Source organism: Triticum aestivum, chromosome 6D (genome assembly GCF_018294505.1).
Source record: "Triticum aestivum cultivar Chinese Spring chromosome 6D, IWGSC CS RefSeq v2.1, whole genome shotgun sequence".
In the NCBI taxonomy this organism is placed as follows: domain Eukaryota; kingdom Viridiplantae; phylum Streptophyta; class Magnoliopsida; order Poales; family Poaceae; genus Triticum; species Triticum aestivum.
This window is the reverse complement of record NC_057811.1, coordinates 459296835-459321076: the sequence shown is the minus strand read 5'-3', so window position 1 is coordinate 459321076 and position 24242 is coordinate 459296835. Positions and strand designations below refer to the sequence as shown.

At 46.4% G+C, this 24242-nt stretch overlaps 3 protein-coding genes across 6 annotated transcripts; 1 reads left to right on the top strand and 2 right to left on the bottom strand.

Annotated features, from left to right (window-relative positions):
- Nucleotides 1–6912: 6912 nt before the first annotated feature.
- On the bottom strand, nucleotides 6913–9508 carry LOC123145887 (uncharacterized). Its single transcript, XM_044565402.1, has 3 exons — nucleotides 8544–9508; nucleotides 8109–8344; nucleotides 6913–8005 (listed from the first exon to the last, which is right to left on the bottom strand). The coding sequence occupies exons 1-3, from the start codon at nucleotides 8893–8895 to the stop codon at nucleotides 7319–7321; spliced, it is 1275 nt and encodes a 424-aa protein (XP_044421337.1). The 5' UTR covers nucleotides 8896–9508; the 3' UTR covers nucleotides 6913–7318.
- Nucleotides 9509–9549: 41 nt separating this feature from the next.
- LOC123145886 (translation initiation factor IF3-4, chloroplastic) lies at nucleotides 9550–14257 on the top strand. Of its 2 annotated transcripts, XM_044565400.1 has the most exons (10): nucleotides 9552–9918; nucleotides 10329–10368; nucleotides 10451–10510; nucleotides 11102–11163; nucleotides 11736–11791; nucleotides 11885–11918; nucleotides 12233–12305; nucleotides 12400–12492; nucleotides 12687–13040; nucleotides 13810–14257. In XM_044565400.1, exons 1-9 carry the CDS (start codon nucleotides 9647–9649, stop codon nucleotides 12996–12998), a joined length of 1002 nt encoding a protein of 333 aa, XP_044421335.1. In that variant the 5' UTR covers nucleotides 9552–9646; the 3' UTR covers nucleotides 12999–13040; nucleotides 13810–14257. The 2 variants fall into 2 exon arrangements, with proteins under 2 accessions (XP_044421336.1, XP_044421335.1); XM_044565401.1 differs by lacking the exon at nucleotides 13810–14257 and having other exon boundaries at nucleotides 9550–9918; nucleotides 12687–13043.
- A 706-nt stretch (nucleotides 14258–14963) lies between these two features.
- On the bottom strand, nucleotides 14964–23872 carry LOC123145885 (serine/arginine repetitive matrix protein 2). Of its 3 annotated transcripts, none has more exons than XM_044565399.1 (7): nucleotides 23723–23872; nucleotides 18219–22400; nucleotides 17893–18012; nucleotides 17198–17314; nucleotides 16922–17011; nucleotides 16105–16212; nucleotides 14964–15563 (listed from the first exon to the last, which is right to left on the bottom strand). In XM_044565399.1, exons 2-7 carry the CDS (start codon nucleotides 22302–22304, stop codon nucleotides 15516–15518), a joined length of 4569 nt encoding a protein of 1522 aa, XP_044421334.1. In that variant the 5' UTR covers nucleotides 22305–22400; nucleotides 23723–23872; the 3' UTR covers nucleotides 14964–15515. The 3 variants fall into 3 exon arrangements, with proteins under 3 accessions (XP_044421334.1, XP_044421332.1, XP_044421333.1); XM_044565397.1 differs by lacking the exon at nucleotides 23723–23872 and adding an exon at nucleotides 22491–22852; XM_044565398.1 differs by lacking the exon at nucleotides 23723–23872 and adding an exon at nucleotides 22620–22850.
- Nucleotides 23873–24242: the final 370 nt, after the last annotated feature.

Below are 24242 nucleotides of genomic sequence, written 5' to 3'. Positions count from 1 at the left end.
AGTCCGGCCAGCCTTCGCCCTGGGAGCCAAGTTCTCCATTGGCAATGGCCGCTCGGCCCGTTTTTGGTTAGACCATTGGGTGGGTCCCCAACCCCTATGGTCAGATTTCCAGGACCTATATGTCCTGGCGGTCAACCCGGAGCAAAACGTTGCCACGGCACTTGCCACCTCCCCCCCCCCCCCCGGCGATCTATTTCCGGCGTGAGTTAACGGGAATAGAACAAGCACACCTAACGGACTTGCTTGCTCTCATCGCGCCGGTGTCGTTATCCACGACCGAGGACATAGTGACTTGGTCCCTTACCCCATCAGGCAAGTTTTCGGTCAAATCTCTGTACCGGAAGCTCTGTCAGGGCCAGTCCTTCCAGGTGCCGAAAGGCTTATGGAACGTGCGCCTCCCGCTTAAGATTAAGGTGTTCTTTTGGCAACTGTTTCGTAACAGATTGCCCACTTCGGCTAACGTTGCCAAACGCAATGGCCCGTCGGCTGGCCTGTGTGCGATATGTAACGTCACGGAAGACGCGAATCACGTTTTCTTCCGCTGTCCGCTCGCACGTTTTGCTTGGAGTGCGGTTCGTGCCGCAGCCAACACCTCATGGAACCCGCGCTCGGCCTCCGACCTCGTGACCATAGTAGATTCAGTTAAAGGAGGCAACAATCGAGTGCTTTGGAGCTGTATTGGAGCCTTGGCCTGGGCTCTCTGGCTCACTAGGAACAAACTAGCGATCGAGGGTATCTTCCCAACCCACCCTGCTAACATCATCTACAAATGCAACCTTTTCCTGCAGCAGTGGAGTCCGTTGGCGAGGCGCAAGGATGCTGAGAAACTGAAGCAAGCTCAAGATCGTCTACGCCAGGTCTACGCTTTGGCTAGGGAGCCATCCGCCACTTCTACGCCGTGAAGTGGCCCTTTTGTCTAGCGCGCGAGCGAGCCTGCGTGCTCTACGCTCAGGCTTCGAGCCTTGTAACTGCTTCGCTGCGTGCTCTACGCTCAGGCTTCGAGCCTTGTAACTGCTTCGCTGCGTGCTTCTTTTTGGCATGTTCGATAACTCTCGAGACTCCGCGTCGGCGTTGGCCTGAGCCTCCGTGCTCGTGTTTGTTGCCTAAGACTATGTTTGTTACGCTGCCTAAGTTGTGGGCTTTATTAATTTAAAGCCGGACGCGTCCAGCGTCTTCGTTCTAAAAAAAAACAGCGGCGATCCTGCATCCCAACGATGTGCCATGGACGGTCATGATAAAGAGATTGGAATTATCAGGGCGATCCCATGCCATGTATCATGATGGCGAGGTCCTAATGCTGGACCGCGATTCTGTTCGGTGTGTTCCGATCGAAGACAATGGCAGTGATATCAGCAGTAACCTTGACCCGGCATGGGATATGGACAGGGATATACTCCCTCCGTCCCACAATATAAGAGCGTTTTTGACACTAATGTAGTGTGATGGGACGGAGGGAGTAGGTTATTCTCATGGATGCAGTTACATCGTGGAGTCACATGGTGAGCTATTGTTGGCATCGGTTTTGTTGAGTCGATGGTGGAATCGTTCCACCTGCACGCGCAGCGACCTTGCGAGCATGCTGGAGCTGAAGATCCGCGTGATGATGCAGAAGGACCCAAGTAGTGGGAAGATACAATGGGTCGAGAGAGACAGTCGAGACTTAAGTGACCACACGTTGTTCCTTGGATCTCCTACCAGCTTCGCTACGAAACTGGACGAAGGTGACGGGTGTGCCTACTTTGTCTTTTGGGATGGCGTGTTTAGATACAACTTTGTCAAGCGTGAGGCCAAACTCGTGAAGTGGATGGATCTTTGCAACATTGACGAGGTGTGCATGTGGCTTCGCCCATGTCCATCATTTACTCCAATCCATAAAATTGAAGAAATGATCAAGGCTCGAAGCAAGACAAAAAAGATCAGCGAACTAAGCATAGCGTAGATGGTTAATTAGATTCGTTGTGGTGGAATCAACTCACTCAGGTTTAAGTCCTAAATTTGTCACATGTGCTCGCATATTTTCTGGATTTATTTTAGGTTCTCTGATGTATGTTGTGCTCGTCAACTATGATTTGTTTGTAGCAACTTCGTCGATCTCAAGATCAACCGGCTCCGTCTCTCAAAAGGTGCTCCTAGGGGTAGGAAATGCATATGTGCATTCATAGAGGTGTATGTATGTAAGCGGCTGCACTTGTATTATGTTTTTTTAAGATGAAAAATATCAATTTCCTAAGTTGAAGGATAAATTGCTTTTTGTAATCGAAATTGGTGTTCAGTCCGAAACCATCTATTTATAAACAATTTGGTTTTCTGGTTCAAATATTTGCACGTCTGTTTCTAAGCTCCCTCATAATAGAGCCTGGGAGAGCTCGAGCTCCTTGACGAGACATAAATATGTAAACATGGCAACAAGCTATAAGCAATGCGGTATAACCATGTTTTACTAAACAAACCAACATAGTCTCCCACACATAAATAATATGGTACCCATACACGACAATATAGATATAGAGAACTACTAGATAAAATTTGAAAGTTCTCGCAAGCTCAATAAGAAGCAAATGAAGATGAAAGCTTGTGACAAAGTACTCACAGAAAAAAAGCGAGCACAACCTAATAGAACATACTTATCCCCCTGTTGACACCAAGATGAAAGGGAAAAGAAGCGAGTTGGAGGCAGTGAAGTGGCATCATCAAGCTCATAAGGTTACATTTCTTCCCGCAAAGAAAAATGCAAAGGATTTATGTCTCCGCACCTCGCCTTCTCAGCATACGGTACCCATAGATCTTGTTTTAATTGGGGAAAATCCAATCATCTCAGCACATCATATACATAGATCTGGTTTTAACTAACAAAATGAAACGATCAATTGTTCAACAAAATAGAAATTATGCCTCCAAATGCTAAATTGTATGCACATATGGTGTTGTGTGAATCGTATATTCTAGAGTGTTCCAGGAGTAGCCCGTGTGTGCTGTTGTTGTATTCCCACGAGAATGTTAAGATCAAGGCTTATCTTTTGACGTACGTGAGGGTCAATCTAACGTACCAGCCAATATTACATAATCTGGTGATTGCCTTCACTCTTATGTAATGGGTACGCGTCCCTGCCCCATGCATACGCTTTAATCTATTCTCTTATACCAAATCCTCTGGAGTTTCACCGATAAAAAGCGAGCACTGGAAAAAATTATCTCAATGATGTTTAGCAATTTGACATAATGGAAGTATAGCGAAAACAAGAAGGTAACATATATGCAAAAGGAAATGCGACAGCAAGACCTTTGATTAATAAAATAAATATTTTACACGACATAACCTATTAGGCAATAGCAAATAACTTGATGGCATAAGTTATTAGATACACGTATAGTTGGTCATTTTACATACACAAAAACTAAAGACACTTCAACAACCAGGATGGATGGTAAGTAAAGGTTTGGTCGATGATGCCCTTTGTCACACCACAATCTCCTAGCTGGCAGCTTCAAACAAATCCTCGTTGTGCTGTGACTTCCCTCCTGTCTGTGGCTATAAGGGACCAAGCAACAGTAATCACCACCTCGGTGTCACCAAATGCACATTTATCTTGGATTATGTGGCAGAATTTAGTCATGAAACGGACATGCCTTGTGTAGCGATATCACCAGATTCTGAGTAGGCTTGTATGAGAACGTCCAACGTTGCTTCAATTTGTACAGAAACTACTTGCCTCAACAAATGTAGATAACCATCAACGCTTTTCGGCATTGCTCCATCTTTTGAATCAAGCAACACAATTTGGGTAGACGAGGGATTAATCATGCGAGCAACTCAAGTATCAGTGATCACAAATTTTCCTGATAGTGAGGAACAAGCAACTCGGCCACCATATTCAAAAGGCCATGACCCATATTTGACAACTTGGACACCCAAGACAGTGGCCTGGACCAATTTTCTAACCCACTACAAGCAAAACTCTATTGTGCATAAACAATTCTCAGAGCAAAAACCGGGGCCATATCCTCCCCTGTAAATGCGTCAGTCACTAATCAGTGCTTCATCGTTAGCTAAGATGCGGCATATATGCATACCTGTTGTGTGAGTTCATGGGAGTGGCTCCTATCGCGTGAGAAGAGAAGGTTGCAGTTGTGATCCACCATGTCTCGAGTCACTCAAGGCCACGGCTATTTCTGCGAGCTTGACGGAGAAGAGATGCAAGGTTGATTGAGCAAGACCCGATACTGTGGGATAGCATAAGGGCATCTCCAACGCTGGGTGCCAGGATCAGAATCCTATCCAATTAGTAGTTGGCCTGATTAATCCTGGCGCCCAGGCCGGCTCGACTCAAAGATTGGTGTCGGGCGCTTAGAGCATCTCCAACAGCTGCCCAACGCGCGGCGCGCTAAAAATACGTTTGCAGCGCGCCGATCGCCTGCTTTGGTGTGGCGGGGAGCGCTGGTTCCAGCGGCCGCGGTAAACTTTAGCGCGCGCGCGTAGCTCCAGCAGGCGCGCTAAAATACAGCGCGCGAGCAGCCAGTGCTTGCCATATGTTGCATTTTGGACACGAAATGAATTTCAAACATCAAAACAAAGACATGGCATAATTTAAATCACACAAACAAGTTCATGATGACATAAAAGTTTATGCCCATAAGTTCAAATTCATGCCCACAACATCATCCAACCAAGTTCAAAATCCGAACCAAGTTCATGACATAAAAGTTCACACCAACGAAAGGCACATCAACAATCAAGCCTCGTCCTCGTCTTCATCCTCATCTTCCTCCGATTCATCCTCCTCCGAAGACGATTCTTTCTCCTCCTCTTCATTGCCGCGCGCCGCATCATCATGTGAAGCTCGGAAGGTGTAGATCAAAGTGCTCCTTCATCCGGTTCCAATAAGCATCTCTACTTTGATCACCTCCAACGGATGGATCCCTCAACACTTGCAACCATGTATTGCATAGCAAGACGTCTTCTTCATTGGTGTAGTTGCCTCCTCTTCCTTTCGGTGCATCGACAATGCCCTCACCATCCTCGTCCACCTCAAACTCATGGTCATCGAAATGCATTTCATTGGTTTGAGACCAATGCGAATTATTGGAGCCAACACCCATAGTTGACATATATGCCGCATCATTGAAACTACAAAGTATATACAACGAAGCAAATAAGCTATCTATATGTATGCATTCAAAAAATGACAACAACAAAAAAGTTGGTGAAATTTTATACCTTTGGGGCATTTCCTCGAACACCTTGTGCGCGTCGGCCGCCGGCTCAACAAGTGAGCTCGCCGGCGCTTCGGTAGCCGCCGCGCCCGTCGCACGCCCTGCAAGCTTCTTCCTCGACGGCTTCGAGGAGCCGGAGCCGTCCGCCGCCTTGTTCTTCTTCGCGGATACCTTGCCCATCTTCGCCCGCGCCGCATTTGGGAGCTTCGAGAGGGGGGCACGTGGCTTCACGGCGGGCCCCGGCGCGACGCCACCCGCCGCCGAGGTCATCTGTGGCGGCATGAAAAGGCCGCGTGCGATGCCGGTGCTTGGAGGAGCTCCGGCAGAGGCGAAGCCAAAGCTCCCCGTGCTAGGGTTTGCGGCGGCGGCAGCGGCGGAGGGGTCGCGGGTGTAGGAAGGGATGAGGGGGTGCCGATGCGGGCGTCCATTGGGTCAATTCGCCGGCGACGGCGCGGGCGGGGCGAAGGTGGCGCGGCGGAGAGAGTGCGGCGTGAGCGCTCGAGTGTGCGGCACGCGGAAGCGGGCGCACCAAATACACAGCGCGCGATGGTGATTCGTACCGCGCGCCCAACTCTATATGTCGCGCGCTTATTGCGCGTCCGCTGGAGCCCCTATATCGCTTGCGCGTGCACTAAAATGGAGAAATTTGCGGCGCGGTGCTTATTTAGCGCGGCTGTTGGAGATGCTCTTAGCCCTTTGTCCTACGTACGAGTTCAACGGCGTTGTTGTGTAGCAATCGGTTTTTCAGTTAATTAGCGCCTATAGTTAGCGCTCAACGTTGAGGTGGGGAGTGCTCTGTTGGTTTTTTATTTGACGAGATTTTTTTATCCATTAACGTCTACATAAGAGTCGAGCATTGAAGATGCCCTAAGGAAGTGGCTGAGTTTTCCTAGGGCCAACCGACTCTCGAGAGGCCCAACAGTACATAAACGAATTAATGGCCCGGAGAAAGAAACTACATATGTGACATCGAAATCACTAATTGAGAAGAACTTCTTTCAAAGATCACTCCTACCTTCCAGGTGTCACTTGTCGAAACCTGAGAGTTTTCCTTTTTTTCTACATCCGTTTATTGAAAACATTTTATCTCTTAAACCGTGCGCCCAAATCTTAAACCATTTTCACAGTTGGATTTCTCGCGTTGAGATCTTCAAAACTAGATCCCATGTTGGTAGGCTTTGACGAACTTTTTTCACAAAAAAAAGACGAAAAAACGAACTGGGAACATGTTTTTTTCCTTTCCGAAAGACGTGTCCGAGAGGCGCGGCTGTGCCTCTCGCAGAAGGTAAACTGTGCCTTTCACGGAAGCAAAGAAGGAAAAAAATCGTTTTCGAGAGACACGGCCGTGCCTCTCGCGAAAGCAAAATCGTGCCTCTCATGAAAGTTAAAAAAATGCATTAAAAAAAATAAGACAGGTGAAAAACCGGAAAGCCAAAAAGAACATCTAACAAGCCGAAAACGCATGCGGAAAAATTAAAAAAATCCAGAGAAAGCGCTCAGAGCGAAACACGTGGCGGAGACTGAGAGCGTCTCAAGTGGCACGTTCTTAGCCCACGCAAGTGATCATTGGGAGGCTCCCAAAAGAGCGCTCGTTAATTAGTTACTCTCGCATGACGTCTAGCAATTCCACAGAATAAAAAACTAGCGAAAACGGCAAAGAGAATATTTACACAACAGGAAATAGGACAACATGACCTCCGGTTAATCAAAACAGGAATACTCCACACAACATAACCTAAAAGACAATGGACATGCACAAGTTATAGGGGATACACACAAACGGTTTGACACTTCACATAGGAGATCAAGTACTCCCTCCGTAAACTAATATAAGAACGTTTAGATCACTATTTTAGTTATCTAAGCACTCTTATATTAGTTTACAGAGGGAGTACAAAACTACTGAGACACTTCAGCAACGGAACTACTGAGCAGCCGATACATTGCACGGTGCTAGATCCAGCCGCCGGCCTCCACTTGGCCCCACACATGCATGGTTCGATTAGCAGGATCGTGCAAAAATCGGCTGTATAGCAGCGCTCCTTCAACAAAATTTGGTTGGGGTTGCCCTCTCTTCTCAGTGTTCCCCGCCACAAATCTCCTCGGTTCAACATTCGAACAAATTTCCCTGTGTTGCAATCGTCCCCTTGTCCGTAGCAACAAGGGACCAAGCAACAGTAATTGATACCTCGGAGCCACCAAGAGCACATTTACCATGGCTCATGCCGCAAGATTTGGGTATGAAACGGACCTCGCCATGTGAAGCGATATCGCCAGATTTGGAGTAGGCTTGTATGAAAACATCTAACCGCCCTTCAATTTCTACTGAAACAACTTGCCTCCACATATGTAGGTAACCACCACAAGGTTGTTTCAGCCATGCTCCATCTTTTGAATCAAGCAGCACAATTTGGCTAGATGAGTGATTGATAGCGTGAGTGACTCCACTATCAGTGAACACGAACTTCCCTGATAGTGGAGAGCAGGAAAATCGACCACCGTATTCAAAAGGCCATGAACCATCATCTTTGACAACCTGGACATCCAAGATAGTGGCCTGAAAGGTTCGCGTGACTGTCTGCACACAAAACTCCAGTGTGCAGAAACAGTTACTGACAGAAAATGTTGATACACAGGATCCGTATCCTCCGTCGTAACAGTCCGCATAGCTGATCAATGCTTTATCTTGAGACTTACTTGTACCTGTACCTTTTACTTTCAGTTGGATTTCAAAGTCAACCCTATCCGTAAACACAATTGCGCGTGATGGGCCGATCAACCGCAAAATCCTATCCTGCAAGCATCATCATTGTTATCCCATTAATCAACAACAAAGGGGACAGGTGTGCAATCAAGGTCTCTAAAGGTAAATCAAAAAATAGTCATAGCATACATACATCTTCTTTCAGTTCTTGGGCCTGGCTCCTATTGCGAGAGAAGAGAAGGTTGCGGTTGTGATCCGCGACGTCTCGGACAGCAACCAAGCCATACACAGACAATGGCCACTTAAGGCCGACAGCTATTTCTGTGAGCTTGATGGAGAAGATCTGCAAGGTTTGAGTGGCGGACGCAGGACCGCTGTTGAGTTTTTGTCCCGGCGTGTAGTGCGTAAACTGCATGGAACTCAGCGCCGCTGCACGCAGCACCAAAGTGAATCGTGTGTTAGAAATGTTCTAATGAATTAAACATGCTTGAACTATCACTAGATAAGCACATGCACAGAAAATCAAGTAAATTGACCCCTTTCCATGGTTTCGAGGAAAATCAGAACCCCTATCTTCATTTATACAAGGGGCGACCTGACAAGAGAGATTTGTTAGTTGCTCACTCACTCATGTCTCTGAAGAAGCCGCACGTTCTGCCCCAGGCAAATTCCCAGCTGCGAACATATGAAGCGAATCTCTCCGCCTCGCTAGCCATCTCCTTAGCCAATAGTGTGTCCATCTCGTCATGATCAGGACAGCCTTGGACAGAGCATCTGCCAATTGTGTCTGCAGGTTTGAGCATCAACTTGTCCGAGTTCACAGTCCAATACGCGTCTGATTTGCGCATGCCCATCTCATCCTTTTCATCGTCGCCGCCACAACCCAATATGTTGGTGCTGGGATATGCAGGTTGGAGCATTGGCTTGTGTGATTCGACCGTCCTGTCCCCATTGGCAACGGTGTCCAAACCCATGAGCATCACCGACTCTGCCTCCCTCTGTGATCTGAATTCAGACTCATGACCACCACCATCAGACTCCAATCTGTGGGCGCGATTGCTTTTCTCTTTGGCCCTGGACCTGGGATGATCCTGAATCTTCTTCTCAGACGACAGCCGGTGGCGCAACGGCGCGATTTGATCCAAGAGAAACCCTTGGAGAAATCCGTTGCATTCGATTCTATGCAACGACTGTTCATCCTCCAAGCTCCCGGTGGCCACCTTGGTCAGCTCTCTCTCTCCTGCGCTTCCAGATCAGCAAGAACCTTCTCCAGACTCAACAGCACAGCTTCCGCGCTAGGGATTTCGCCGTCGGCGGGAGATTCCTGGGTCGTTTGGCGACGGAGAAAAGCGCTGGACTGCTGCCCCATGAGCTTCCAGGGTGAGGATCCCCCCGCCATCTTGCCGGTCGATCCAATAGAGCGCCGGCGCCGGCGCCGGCGAAAGGGTACGTGTGTTCAGCTTTGGTCCTCCTCGATGGGAGTTTTTATTTATAAGTTCACAAACTTAAAATCTGTCCAGGCCCACATTATCAGCAGCCCTATTGTCGGCCCAGCTTTGGCCCAAGACAGAACCGGGCGTACTAGGGCCCACAGCCCAGCGCCCCATCATCTCCCACGTCACCTCCGCGCCTATCCCCTCCACTCGTTGCTTGGGATTCCTCCGCTCGCGGCAAAAACCTCCGACCGAGCAGATAAGGCGCGGCCACCACCCCCGACCACCGCCACCGGCCATGGTCGGCGTCGCCGCCGGCTTCGCGTTCGCGCCGGCCGTGTCGCGGCGGCTGCCCTACAGGCCGTGCTGCTCCACCGCCCACGCCTCCGTGCCCTCGTCCTCGGCGCGGTCGTCGCTGGCCGCGCGGCAGGGGCGGCCGCGGCGGCTCGTCGCCGTCGCGCGCTACTCCGCGTACGGGAGCGACGAGGAAGACGACGAGGAGGGCGGTGGCGGGCGGAGGGACCGCCCCGAGCAGGAGCAGGACCCCGCCCTCGACATCGAGCGCATCCAGTACGAACGCCATTTTTTCCCTGCTCCACTTAGCTGCCCACATGTTTGCGTCGTCAAATGCCGAGTGATTCCATGTCATTACTTGCAATTGCAAGGGAGCTGAATTTTAGTTTTCTTTGGATTATTTGCGGTATTAATGTTACCCGATTGAAACACTCATTTCATGTCTGCAAATGAACATATGTTCTTTTAAAACAATGACATTCTGTTGGGGGAAAAGAGCTTGGTTTTGTGTTAGCGTGCCAAATAACTTGCTACAGTAGTTGTTAGAGGGCGCGGGCATATGGGAGGTGGATGCCATGATAGATAAGCATCTGGAACTGTGATGTATTTAGTCTTGTATGGTGATTTCTTCCGTATCTGTATATTCATTTCATTCTTTTAACATTTCAACCGCCTCCCTTGGTTAGGTCTTCGACCGTCAGGCTGTTGGATGCCCAGAAAAATATGGTAAATCACATGCCCAATCATGTAAGTAATGCTCTTACCTGATTATGTATTTGATGGCGCACCTTCATTCGTCCCTCTGCAGGTTGGTGTTATATCTGTAAGCGAGGCAGTTCGAATTGCTGATGAAAATGATCTTATGCTGGTACTTTCTCCATCTCATGTGCTTCTAGCTTCTTTCTCTATAACTGTACATTAGCATACGAGCGAGAACAAGTAGTTGCTCATTAGCATACGAGCGAGAACAAGCAGTTGTTCATTAGCATTTAGCAATGGCTTTTATAGGCATGTCCTGCTATTATAAACTAAATGGAAATAGCTGAAACCATGGCATTTGAATGGGAAAGGTGTGTTGCTAATGTATTGGTGACTGAAATAACTTGTGAGGACAGATTAGCTTAAAACTCCTAAATCTCTTACACCATACTCCCTCCGTCCCAAAATAAGTGACTCAACTTTGTACTACTTTGGCAAAGTTAGTGCAAAGTTGAGTCACTTATTTTGGGACGGAGGGAGTATAATTTAACAATATTGCTCACATAGTAATAACCCCCTTTTAGAAATGAAACCGGCATAATCTTCAAAAACATCACAGTATTTCTGCAGAAGTCCTTACTTTGCAAGGTGCACTCATGTTTAACAAGACACTAACTCAAGCCGTATCTTGTTAGGACATGCATTACTAGTGCTAATATTTTTACACAAATTGGGATGGTTTATATTTCTCTAATTTCAGGCAATATTGTCACTAGATGGAGATCCTCCAGTACTCCGACTCTTTGAAGAGAAAGATTACAAGTATGTTGCAGTGAACACCTGACAATTTCACTTCTTATCTGATCAATTTCCATTATGAAATCATGTTTATTGATAGTACACTTCTAGGTATGTTTAAGCACTCTGTAAAACAAGGTTATACATATTATTTCAAAAACAAGGATATGCATAGTGTAGGATGCACACCTCAAGATGTCATTTGGTTTTGACAAGTTTCCTCACAATGGTTTCAGCAGCTATGTCATAAGTATATCGAATATTACCTCATTAGCTAAAGATTAAAGTAAACAATGTCCTGCAGCTCCTATCCTGTCTACTTGAGACCCTGCTTCACTATGTCAAACTTGTACATGGCATCTGCAGGTTAGATCAATAATAGGCTATTATCCAAATGTAAGGTCGCCAGTTACTCAGTTAGCACAGTCCCTCGGTTCAAATCTATATTTTGTACAACACATGGTCTTCAGTTAGCAAGACTAACGGTTTTCAGTTAAAAATATGTTTGTATATTTTTAAAATACTTGTCATCTTTTCTTTTATCCAGATTTGGCCCTTCAGAATTTACTAGAATTATTTTTGCTGGGTTTGTACAGAAAACACAAGTACGAACAACAGAAGAAGAAAAGAGTTCAGCAGAAAAGATCTGTTGGTAAACTTTTCTACTAACTCATTTTATTTTCCATCCAAATGTGTTCACTATGCTAATATGTGTTGCCTCTTCCCTGGTGTCTACTCTTTACAGCAAAACGCATGGGCTTGAAAGAGCTGAAAATGGGGTACTGATCATGTCGATATGCACTTACCAAGTTACATGCCAAACAAGTGTTCTTTATGTTATCACCTTTATGCTTCTAGTGTTTCGAAAACGGAAGTATTTTGATGAACTTGGTTAGATTAGGCATAATGGAATCAAAAGAATGGTGTAGACAGAGTTGTTGGAACTGTCCTTAGCTATTTCGCATGATGAAAGTAACAAAATATTGCTAGATACAATTTGGCTTTGGCACCGGATAGCTCTTAATAATTAACAATTGTTGCTTGTGTTTGTAACTTAAAGTGATGTTGGAATCTTTATGCATTTTCTTGGCAGGTACAACATTGATATCCATGATTATAGTGTGAGACTTAGAGCTGCAAAGAAATTTCTTAAAGCCGGTGACAAGGTGATAGAAATTATTATTAATATTATCACTACTATTGTTTTTATGTTTATTACTTTTAGGTGGTTAAACTTACTTTAGACCACCATTGTTTCAGGTTAAGATAGTGGTGAACTTGAAAGGTCGGGAGAACTTGTACAAAAAACAAGCGATTGAACTTCTCAGAAGATTCCAAACTGATGTTGGTGAGGTAATTTAGGTTATACTTTGTTTATTATGCCTAGAATAAGACTATAAGAGCATGGATTTTCCTATTATCTCTTTAAAAAACCTCTTTCATTTTCAGAGCAAATGGTTTTTATTCTTCACTTTTGCTACAGTGCATATTACCTATTAGTTGAATCAGCTAGTTTCAAGCTATTAATTTTGCTAATCATATTTCAGCTAGCGACAGAAGGAAGTAAGAATTTTGCGGAGAGGAATATATATTTGATTCTTGTACCCAATAAACTAGCCATACAGAAAGAGCAAGATGGGGTCAGCAAAAAGGACACTGTGGAAGGAGAGACGGACCAATCAGAGGATGAATTGGATGGGGACGACACTGTGATCGAACAACTGGAGGGAAGTAGTTTGGACGGGGATGAGCTCGTGATGGAACAACTGGAGGGAAGTAGTTTGGACGGGGATGAGCTCGCGATAGAACAACTGGTGGAAAGTAAGGAACCTGAGACAGAAGTCTCAGCAAATGTTTGATTTAGCTGTAAAGCCCAAGGGTGCCGTCTCTGATTTTAGAAGGTATTCTATAGTTCTAAACAATATATTGTCGCATCTTGTCTAATATTCCTTCCGTTCGGAAATAAGTGACGTGGTTTTAGTTCAAATTTGAACTAACCCACGTCACTTATTTCCGAACGGAGGTAGTACTTAATTATGTTTAGTATCATTTGGTGCTTTTCTTGATGCCCTGATTTGCGCTATGTACTTGAATATCCATTTGGAACAACAAAAGTTACACAGTAGGGACCAAAAACTGGTTTCCGATATCTTTATGACATTCTTTGTTACAAAAGACTGAATAATCATCTAGATTGGCCATCAATAAACCTTTTACTGAAAGTGACCTCTGAAACTAGAAGAGAAAGAAATTGAAGGGAAGATAATTGGATGGTTTTGGTTCCCGATAATAGTTTGTAAGATATGCATTGTACTTAAGGTCCGCAAAAATGTTAATTAAAGCTTGTGAAGCTTAAGTGCCAAGTATAAGAATCAGGCAAGCAAAGCTCGGGAGCACTACGGCCATGCCACCATAGTTAGTGTCCTGTCACCTGAGCAGCTTAGCCGCATTGAAGCTGTCAATGGACTAAGGGCAAATTTCTGTTCATGAGAGGACCATTCTCGTGCAACTGGAGTCTTTTTCCTTGAGTGAACTTGCTACGTGTTTTGTACAACTTCTGTAATTTCTGTCCTTTATGTTATTAATTATCAACTTATCATCTACCATGATTTGATGATACTAACCGTTATGTTGACCCTTGTGGCAAATTCACTTGCCTGATGATGATAGGTACCAATACTGTTCATGTAAATACAAGGATGGTGCTATTGTACTTGTACTCGCCGTCCTTGCCTGGGGAGTCAGACAGAACAAAACCCTGTGATATCAAGAAGCTGGGGGCTACCATGTGAACATTTTGGTTTAGGGGCCTCGAATCATCATCTCGCATTGTACCAACGGAATCTACTAAACGGCTTGGGACCGTGCAGTAAGTGAGTCAGTAACAGTCACAGTCACGGAGACTGTTAGGAAAGTTCACTTGTATTGCCTGGTCCGGCATTGTTGTCAGCAAGGTTTTGTTTTGGCGCTGTCGTTGTAAATCCTTGTCGGTGCTGTGGAGAAGATCAGTAGTCGTATCTTGTTTATCAAATGGTTGCTTTCGGATTTTTTCAACATTTGGCTGGAAGTGCCGGAGAAGAGGGAGAGTAATTTCTATCTAGTTTTCATTTTTTTTCAAGTATAAGTACATTTTTTTAACGTGCGTTTCAAGTTTCAACCACAACTGTTCCATAAAGCCCAAACTGTCTTGCTCATTTGGTTAAGTGCACTGTTATGTGTCTCTAATTCATTTTAAGCCAAAAATGAAGTTCCAAACTGAATCAAATTTCACAACACGTCCGTTGCAAAGTAAAGCCTGTGAACAACGTCAACCAGACACGTACGGCAAAAGCAAGGCATGTGCATCATCATCAAGGACACAATCAATTGGTTATCCCCTGTAGAGTATGGCGATGAAAGTTGCTGATCTACATGGGATACCATCATCTCTTATCTTATGAACAATATAAAAAATTCAAAGATAGAGGAAAAATATCTCGCTATCATCATGCGCCCCACACCTCCAAAGGAGGACCCATTTTCCTTTGCAACTGATAAAAAAATCATGGGCTAAACAGTGGCTGTCAACCTAAGCAATGCAGGATGATGGCGTAGGGCCTAACTAAACTAGTTGTATACATTCTTTGAGGACAAAAGTATGTTCAGCCATCAACATCAGCTAAGTGTGCCAAGATTCACTCATGCACCGAAAGGCGACAACCTCCATGTGCATAAACACCTTAGAGCATCACTAGAATCAACACAAGCCATACAGTTCCAGCACTATAATGAGCAGTAAAAAAGAGACAAACCACACATTTCATAGAGCTGAGAACATTGACATATCAAGAAAGCGTCACCGTATTCTCTTGAGACGGCGACCACAAACGTGTAGGTAAATGAAGTCAGTGTACCAGGAACCTGTCATCATCTACTACCCTGTGGTGTTAGGTTAGATGTTCCCATTGGTGGCCTGGGAACCTGCAATAGATAATCTGCTACCAAACATTCTACTACTGTTACCGCGATACAAGTTACAACGACAAAAGGCAGAGGAGCTGCTATAATTTACAACGGGCTTTAAGGTTTTCGGAACCTCAACATCCTCAGTTTGTGAGCTGCTATACAAAATAACACTGACAGGTCCGTCGTCATGGTGAATCCATGATTTTTCTTGCTGACTTCTCTTCCATGCAGGTTGTACAAATAGAAAAGGGCATGGGAGGTAGAAATGAAAAAAAAAGAGAAATTTGGGGGTACCTAACAAAGGGGAAGAAAAAGAAAGGGGGGTGGGGAACAAACTGAAGATACACATATTCACGTTACGGTTACAGAGAACTAATGAATGGTGTGGTTACCTCTATCTTCTTAGTTAGACATACAAGGGATTAAGTTGTTCACTCTGTTTCTTGTATGAGTTGTGTCCTTAGGCTGGACTCGTGGACCTGCTCAGAGGAAGATAAGGGTACAAGTTAGATTGAACAGCAAAGCACACCCTTTTTTGTTGCAGCTTCAAGCCTGGAACAGCAGCCTATATATTATCTTACTGACATGAATGTAGCTTTTGATATTCATCAAAAATAACAATAGGACTACGTTATCTAGAAACTGATCCACTCAAAAAGCATTTCCAGCATCAAAGTGATGAGAAATCCGGCAATATTAAAAATATCATGCCAAATAGAAAAGATTAAAACAATTGCTTATGTTTCAGTCAGTGTCTCAGCATATGTTGGCATCTTATTTAACTGTTTCAAGCACCTATGACCTTTTGGGACTTTGATAATCAGTTATTGTACAAAACTATTATATTATCCTCAGCGAGGATACTCATTAGGAGTAGATAAAAATATCATTCATGCATATGTGCCCTTAACAAGCTAAATAATTATATTTGATACATGGAAGTAGCATTCGACAATGTATCCCCAAGTCAGAACAAGAGAAATGATGATGAGATGAATAAATAATATATCAAGCTTGTACCTGCAGTGCTGCCGCTGTACCCAAGAGTTCTCTGTACTCATTAAGGGTAGTGCTTTCTTTAGCAGCAACAGCTGAGAGTTCTGTAACCAGAGAGTGTGTAGCCTCTAACTGCAGAGCACAGGTCAATGGTTAGACACCTAACGGCGTTATTTATTAGAAATGCTTAATTACCAGAAGATTATGGCAATCAATGAATTGATCCAAACAGTGTAGCAAGCATAGAAAATCAGCATCCACTTCCATAGTAATGCCAGAACTCAAACATCAATCTCCAATAATTTGACATGTTGGATTTGGAAGGAAAGATCATCTGGAACGGTCAAGTTTGCATAAGAGTAGTTAAATTTTGTCCATGCACTAACTTATGGTTTTCCTGCTAGCAGTACGAGACTACCAGCTTGGCAGAAGTGGACTGGCCAGAAAGCTAGCATAATGTCACCACCCTCTCGCAATCATTGCAGCCACATGATACCACAAACAGCACTATCACAACTCTAACAATCAGGACCTCCATTGAATCATAATAACTGAATGGCTGTAGCCTTGTAGGCACAAGAAACGCGAGTGTGCCAATGCTAATTATAGATTATTTTTTTTTTCCTAGCCACCAGTTCAATGATCACAAATTGTCCTATTAACCTATGCTATGATTAAACTTGTATGAATTGAAATATCAAATTACAATGGAAAGTATAGGTTCTTCATATGGTAGTATTTCAGGAAAACAACTAAGTAATTTTGCATCCACTGAAACATATCAGTTTTACCAAAGTTGCCAATTATGCAGCAGTAGCAGAAAATAGGCCTTCTATTTTACCTTCGATAGCAAGTTGCAAACAGAAGAGCCCATTGCTTGCATAATGTCAACTGCTGAACTGACAGCATTCTTAACAGTAAGTACATCAGCCTGCAAGAAGTAAACAGTAAGAATCACTAAGCATTTCACAGATAAAACAGCAAAGAATCAAACGGAAGACTTGTTTAGCATGTACAGAAGTTAGCTTTACTCCAGGAGTCATCATACTTCAAGTATTATGTTTTCTAGTTCTAGAAGGGTTCATGTCTTGGAAAGCGAACTGGTGAATGGTGATACCTTTGCTCCTCCTGTAACTGGAAGGCGCAATGTACTTGCTCTAAGAGCTTCAATTGCACCGGACAAAGAAGTAGAATGATCTGTTTGCAACTCTGCCCAGTGGTCGAGGTAGTCCATCTGCATCATGAAAACAAAAGATGCAATAGTGAGGTCGGACTCATGAAGCAACACAAGCTTCAACACAGGTAGTTTTATCTTGTGCTAAATAGCAGTGAGCACTTGTGCACCTCCACAGAATATAAAACTTGCTTCATGAAAAAAAAAACACTAGTACGGAAACATGTAAACTTAGTCTTCCAACCAGTGGCAGGGTTTGGAAATGAAGATATAGACTTGTAGAGTGTCCCACATTTCTGTACCATGAACATATTTCTACAAACAATGCAACCGTTTTACTAGGACAATCTATCTCAACCAAAACAGACATGATCGGGAATTTTAATTTTCTTTTCTCTATCTACTCTGAAAAGCCAGGTAAAAATATGAAATGCTGGAAGAAGGTTACTTGTTGCGCTGCTGCCTTGATGCACTGTACTAATGCCCACAATGTTATTACTTCACTAGTGTTTTAAACAGATGTTGCATATGTTAGTTACACTATTAAACCTTGCACAACTATAACACAAATCTTAGGCTAACCAATACCATCAGGAGAAACAAGTGCCTAAAATATCAGAGATCTCAACATATCTTACTTGTTGTTTCAGCACTATTCCCAATTTGACCTCTTGCCTCAGCCTTTCAACATAACTCCTTTTCGTAACCATAGAGTCAGACATCCTTGAATTACTATCCCATACACTGTAGAGCATAGTCTGCTTCAAATGAAAAAATAAAGTAAGAAAAATAAACTAAGCTCATGTACATGTAATGACAATATCATACAGTACAAAATGAACTTGAGTTTAGACCAAGCATAAAAATAATTTTCCAAAATTTCCTAGCAAGCAGGATATATAGTGAAACAATTTAGAATAAATGGCCACTGATACATGTTAAGGGGTAACTTTAGAGTGTTTACCTCGGCACCCATCTTCTGGATTGATAGCATTTCATCCACATAAGCATTTGTAAAACGCCATTGCAAGTTCCTATTATACAGGAGGCGCAACTGATGGGCATCTTCCATGTGGCTTGGGCTCTTCTTTCCTCTTGTTGCATCACCAATGTAGCTGAGAAGAGAAGAGGGAGAATCGGATCTACCAGAACTACATGGTGAGACAGGTGTTGAAGGTCGAATCCTCAATGGGCTCGGCAACCTCCTAGAGGCAAGTGATGATGTTGATGAAGCCTTGGTTGGTGATGAAGGACGTAGTAGACCACGTGATGGTGAAGACAGTGTCCTTGCCAACTGCTTTGGAGGTGCAAATCTTTCTGAATTATTTGAAGGTGCATCTGGACTTGAACTGGCATTTTCCTCTTGACTTCCATTTCCATTGGCAGAACCTGAGCTCGCAGAAGGCATCTTCCTTGGTGAAACTCTACTTGGTTGCACTGTTGAAGAGACTGGTTGTCTGAAGTTATCAGTCAGATCCACGCTTCTTGACATGGCATTAGCACCATCTGGTCCAAGTATTTTTCGTGTAGAAACCGCTCGTGATGGAATTATTGAAGATATTTGTCCATTACATTTATCAGAAAAATCCATGCTTTTTGACATTATATTAGCAGAGTCCACTCTTGCTGGTCTTCTTGGTGACCTTCCACGTGATGATACTGACATGGTCATGGGTCTCTTATCTTTCTCAGCAAAATCCATGCTTTTGAGCATAGTATTAATGCCATCAGATGCAAGTCGCCTTCTTGGAGAAGTTCCTCGAGATGGAACCTTTACCGAGATGGCTCTGTCATGTTTTTGAGTTGCATCCACACTCTGTGACATATCCTCACTGACATCAGAAACAGATCTGCTTGGTTGTCTATCTTGCACCGCAATGGACAAGGATGATGCACCTGTGCCTACATTACCAGAATACATGCTTTCTGAAGTATCATCACTACAGCCATCTGGAGTTACTGAATTAACTTCCTCAGTAAACTGGATGGCTTCTACTTGAGCATCAGTACCATCAAGTCTACTGTCTGAAGTCCCACCAGATGCAGCCGATGAGGTGGATCGTTCACTACCATTATCCACAGGATCCACAATGCTACCAGAAGCAAGCACGCCTCTCTGTAGAGTCCCACGTGATGCTACTGATGAGGTGGAGGGTCTGCTCTCTTTATCAGCAAAATTCATACTTCTCGACAGGGCATCAACGGAATTAGAGGCAACCCTGCTTCTTGGTGAAGTCCCTCGTGATGCAGCTGACGAGGTTGATGGCCTGTAGTCTTTACCAGAAAAATCAGTGCTCTTCAGTAAAGTATTTGCACCATCCGACGCAAGTCGTCTTCTTGGTGAAACCCCTCGTGATGCCACTGACGAAGTGGACGATCTGGTTTCTTTTTCAACAAAATCTGAGCTCTTCGATATAGCTTCTACACTATCAGGGGCAAGTCCTCTTCTTGGTGAAACCCCCCGTAATGCTACTGATGAAGTGGATGGTCTTGTTTCTTTTTCAGCAAAATCTGAGCTCTTCGATATAGCTTCTACACTATCAGAGGCGAGTCTTCTTCTTGGTGAAACCCCCCGTGATGCCACCGACGAAGTGGATGATCTTGTTTCTTTTTCAACAAAATCTGAGCTCTTTGATGTAGCTTCTACACTATCAGAGGCGAGTCTTCTTCTTGGCGAAACCCCCCGTGATGCCACTGACGAAGTGGATGGTCTTGTTTCTTTTTCAACAAAATCTGAGCTCTTCGATATACCATCTACACTATCAGAGGCGAGTCTTCTTCTTGGTGAAACCCCTCGTGATGCCATTGATGAAGTGGATGGTCTTGTTTCTTTTTCAACAAAATCTGAGCTCTTTGATATTGCTTCTACATTATCAGAGGCAAGTCTTCTTCTTGGTGAAACCCCTCGTGATGCCATCGACGAAGCAGATGATCTTGTTTCTTTTTCAACAGAATCTGAGCTCTTTGACATTGCTTCTACATTATCAGAGGCGAGTCTTCTTCTTGGTGAAACTCCCCGTGATGCAGCTGACAAGGTGGCAGGTCTGGTATCTTTTTCAGAAAGATCCATGCGTTTGGATATAACATTGACAGCATCAGAGGCAAGTCTTCTTCTTGGCGAAAGACCTCTTGAACCGGATGAAGTGGAGGGTCTGACATCTTTCTCAGGGGTATCCATACTCTTTGGTATAATATCAACACCATCAGACGCAAGACGCCTTATTGTTGAGATCCCTCGATGTGCGACTAAAGAGGCCACAGTTCTGCCATCCTTTTCAGCGAAGTTGATGTTACTTGAAATGGAGCTAATACCATCAGATGCAAGCCTTCTTCGTGGTGACATACCTCTTGATGTAGCATATGAGGTTGATGGTCTATTATCTTTATCAGCAGAATCCTTGCCCTTTGATGTAGTACCAACACAATCAGATATCACTTGAGTTCTTGGTGCAACACCTCGCGATGCCGCTGATGAGGTGGATGGTGTGCTAGCTTTATCAGCACAATCCACCCCTTTTGATATACCACTGAAACCATCAGAACCAAGCCTTCTTCGTGGAGAAACCCCACGCAGTGAAGATGATGTGGATGGTCTGTTATCTTTTTCAGAAAAATCTGCGCTTCTTCGTATAACATCAATACCATCAGAGGCCTGTCTTCTCCTTGGGGAAGATACCGCTCGAGATGGAACCGAGGAGATGACTGTCCTGCTATCCTTCTCAGAAAAATCCATATTTTTTACAACAGCATTAACGCCATCAGAAGCAAGTGGCCTTCTTGGCGAAGTCCCTCTAGATGAAGCTGGTCTCTTATCTTTTCCAGGGACATCGGTGTTTTTTGATATAGCACCAATGCTGCCACCAGATGCTGCTGATGTTCTAGGTGAACGTCCCCGTGACGAGGCCGGGGAAGAAGCACGGCCATTCGGTTTCTCAGAAGACTTTGTGGTTTGCGATGTAGCATTGGACACACTTGATACTGAGGACGATGAAACTGCCGAGGAGAGCATACTGTAATCTCTTTCAGTAAGATCCATGCTCTTGGACAGGGCCCTTGCTGTTCTCACAGGAGAAACCATCCCTCTCGATGGAACTGCCATGGCTGCAGGTCTGGCATCTTTACCATCAGTGATGCTGCTTTTTGATGTATCAGCTGTGCCATTTGAAGCAGATGATCTTCTAGGTGACTCCTCCCCTCTTGATGAAGAGACCAATCGATCGATTTTGTCGGCGAGATCAATGCTTCTTGACAGGGCGCTTGCGGCGGATGAAATGGACGCCGTCCTCTTGGGCGAAGCCCCGCCGCGTGGCCTGTGCATCTTGTCAGTGAGATCCACGCTCCTCGACATGGCGCTGCCGGACACCCTGCCCCCCATCATGGCCGGCCAGCGGTGGTGGTCAATCACCCTGGGGTGCGGGTTCTCCGGCTGCTCGCCGCCGCCGGTCCGCCCCCTCATCGGGCTCCTCTTCCTGTCGGCCGCCGCCGACGCGTCCCTCGCCCTGGCCTGATCCGCGGCCCTCCGGTCCCTGGGCTCGAGCTGGAGCGAGGAGGAGAGGCTCCGCATTGACGGCCACAGCCCGTCGGGGGCCCGGCCGCCGCCGGACAGCCTCCTCGGGGCGCTCTGCGTGTCGGAGACGGCGTCGCGCACGGGCGTGGAGGAGCTGGAGGAGGACGAGGACGGGCTGGAGGGCGGCGACGTCGGGGCGGAGATCCTGGACGGGGCAGCCGCCCTGGAGCCACCGCCGGAGGCCGGCCTCGCAGTGCTCCCGGACCGCCGCTCGGTGGACTGGGACCTCTTGGCCTGCGACCCGGCCACCCCCGTAGCGGCATTCGGCGAGGGGTGCCGCCTCGGGGTAGTGGGGGCCGCCAGGGCAGCATTCGGCGAGGGGTGCCTCCTCGGTGTGGCGGGCGCCGCGGGGGCGGCATTCGGCGAGGGGTGCCGCCGCGGGGTCGCCGGCCTGCGCTGCGTCACCGGAGGCGCGTCGTCGTGGGCGTTGGCGTCAGATTTCTGCGGCGGCAGCGGCACGGGCGGGCCGCAGGCGTCCCCCATCGGCGCAAGGCAACCACCGGCCGGGGTCGGGGTCAGTCAGAGCCACCCGCATTGACAGCGCCGCCACGGAGCCAGCACCAATCCGCCCGCCAGCGCCTGCAAACACAAGACAAGCCAATGTGGCTCAGACAAGGACCAGCAACCAACCGGCAGATTAATCCCGCAGAATCGGACGGGAATTCGGACCAGATCGGCGACGGAGCGGAGGCGATTCGGCGGGTGGAAGAAAAGAAAAGGGGATGAGAGGGCCGGAGGTTGTTTTCCGGAGGAATGGAATTCCCCTCCCACCTTTGGGAGGAGTAATAATTTACGTACGCGTCGTAGGAATCGGGGCGTCTCTTTCGGGGGAGGGAGCGGGTTGGTGGTGGTGGTGGCGAGGGGGGCTAGTGACTCAGTGCTGGCTCGCTCTGCGCCTGATGGAGGGAGGGAGGGAGGGAGCTCACGGGAACTCCACGCCCGCGCTGCCCAGCTCCAGCAAGCCGAGTAATGGCGGAGCCACGCCGAGGAGAGAGAAACGGAGGCAGAGGAGAGAGAGAGGGAGGGGGAGGGGGTTGGTTGTAAATGGGGGAGGCCACCACTTCCTTGGTTGGCTGGGGTTAAGGACGACGGGCGACGCGACTAACTGCAACTGAATGCGATGATTAGTACAAGTACTAGTACACCCAAGCCCACATTAATCTGCGGCGTAGGAGTAATAAAAGTAAGTACTTGAGATTAATTAAGGAGATGAATGCAAGTGGTAGGAGGGGGCCATCTCTGTCGCTTGCTCTTTCTGTGTGGCGGGTAGTAAAAAGCATTAAGAATTGTGTGGTAAAAAAGTGGGAGTATGAAAAGAGAAATGGAATGTTGCCGTTGTGCTGGATGGAGCCAGAGGCAGAGCGATGGCAACGGCTAGCTCGCGCGCGTGCGGCAGATGGCGGGGCCTCCTCTCCTCTGCTCCCCGCTCCCTCGTCGTCGCAGTCAGGGAAGGAAGCCGAGCGAGCGGGTCAAGCGCTGCAACGCGAGCCAGGGAGGAAACGGACGCTCCAGAAGCTGTTCGTTCCAGGACAAAAAATAAATGAAATAAAATACTACTCCAATCTGATTGGAGGCTCGAGGAGGCGATCGGCGCCGGCGGCCCGCGCCAACGAGACCGAGACCCACCCCACGACGAGCCGCGCCGCTGTTTATTTATAACTTGATGAAGAAATCCGGAGGACGAGACATGAAGCCATGCGACATCTCGGCAGCTTTCGCGAGCCCCAACCCAGCCGGCCGGCTCCGACAGGCGATCGATCGGGACACGGCCGCCGCTTCGCCTCTCTCCCGGAACAATGCCCCGCGACTCCCCCCAAATACGCGGCGCACCCCGAACCCAAAACCGACGGGATGACAGGATCAAAGGGAACCAAGGGGGAAGCGGGGCCGATGCTGCTGACCTCGTCGTCGCGGCCGGAGAATTGGCGCCGCCGCCGCGCCTGCCGGAGGGGGTCCCGAATCGAGGTCGCGATCGCGTAGGGCGGGCGTGCCCGTGCGTGCGGGGAAGGCAAGGGAAGGGGAGGGGAGACGAGGGAGGAGGAAAACGGAGACGGGTCTCGGTCTCTCTCGCGCGGTTCACCCGATGAAAGCAACGTTGCTCGGTGCCTGCCTGGCTGGACCAAACTTTTCTTACGCGACGCGTCTGACCGGGAAAAATAAACAAATCGGAATTTTTATTTCATTTAAGAAACATTTTTTTATGTTTTTTTGCCAAATTAACGTTTTTATCTTTTTAGAATCTAAACCATTTTTATGTTGACATTGTTATTTTTACTTAACTCAAGTAGTTACTGGTACGCTGATAAATGGGGAACTTGATCATAATCAATTCCATGAGTTATTAAAAGGTTAAAAGTAAATCTCAGTGAGTACTACAGTTCCGCTTTCCACCTTTCCTCTTTTCCACCTTTTTAATTTGTT

Excerpts from the sequence above, each read along its gene's own strand:
- LOC123145887 (XM_044565402.1), bottom strand. The coding sequence starts at position 8,895 with ATGCTCATGGGTTTGGACACCGTTGCCAATGGGGACAGGACGGTCGAA. Across the intron at positions 8,345-8,543 it reads CGGCTTCTTCAGAGACATGA|CGGCGCTGAGTTCCATGCAG; the intron begins GTGAGTGAGCAA and ends TGCTGCGTGCAG. Across the intron at positions 8,006-8,108 it reads CCCAAGAACTGAAAGAAGAT|GATAGGATTTTGCGGTTGAT; the intron begins GTATGTATGCTA and ends TGATGCTTGCAG.
- LOC123145886 (XM_044565400.1), top strand. The coding sequence starts at position 9,647 with ATGGTCGGCGTCGCCGCCGGCTTCGCGTTCGCGCCGGCCGTGTCGCGG. Across the intron at positions 9,919-10,328 it reads CTCGACATCGAGCGCATCCA|GTCTTCGACCGTCAGGCTGT; the intron begins GTACGAACGCCA and ends TCCCTTGGTTAG. Across the intron at positions 10,511-11,101 it reads ATGAAAATGATCTTATGCTG|GCAATATTGTCACTAGATGG; the intron begins GTACTTTCTCCA and ends CTCTAATTTCAG.
- LOC123145885 (XM_044565399.1), bottom strand. The coding sequence starts at position 22,304 with ATGGGGGACGCCTGCGGCCCGCCCGTGCCGCTGCCGCCGCAGAAATCT. Across the intron at positions 17,315-17,892 it reads GAATAGTGCTGAAACAACAA|ATGGACTACCTCGACCACTG; the intron begins GTAAGATATGTT and ends TTCATGATGCAG. Across the intron at positions 17,012-17,197 it reads CAGTTACAGGAGGAGCAAAG|GCTGATGTACTTACTGTTAA; the intron begins GTATCACCATTC and ends TACTTCTTGCAG.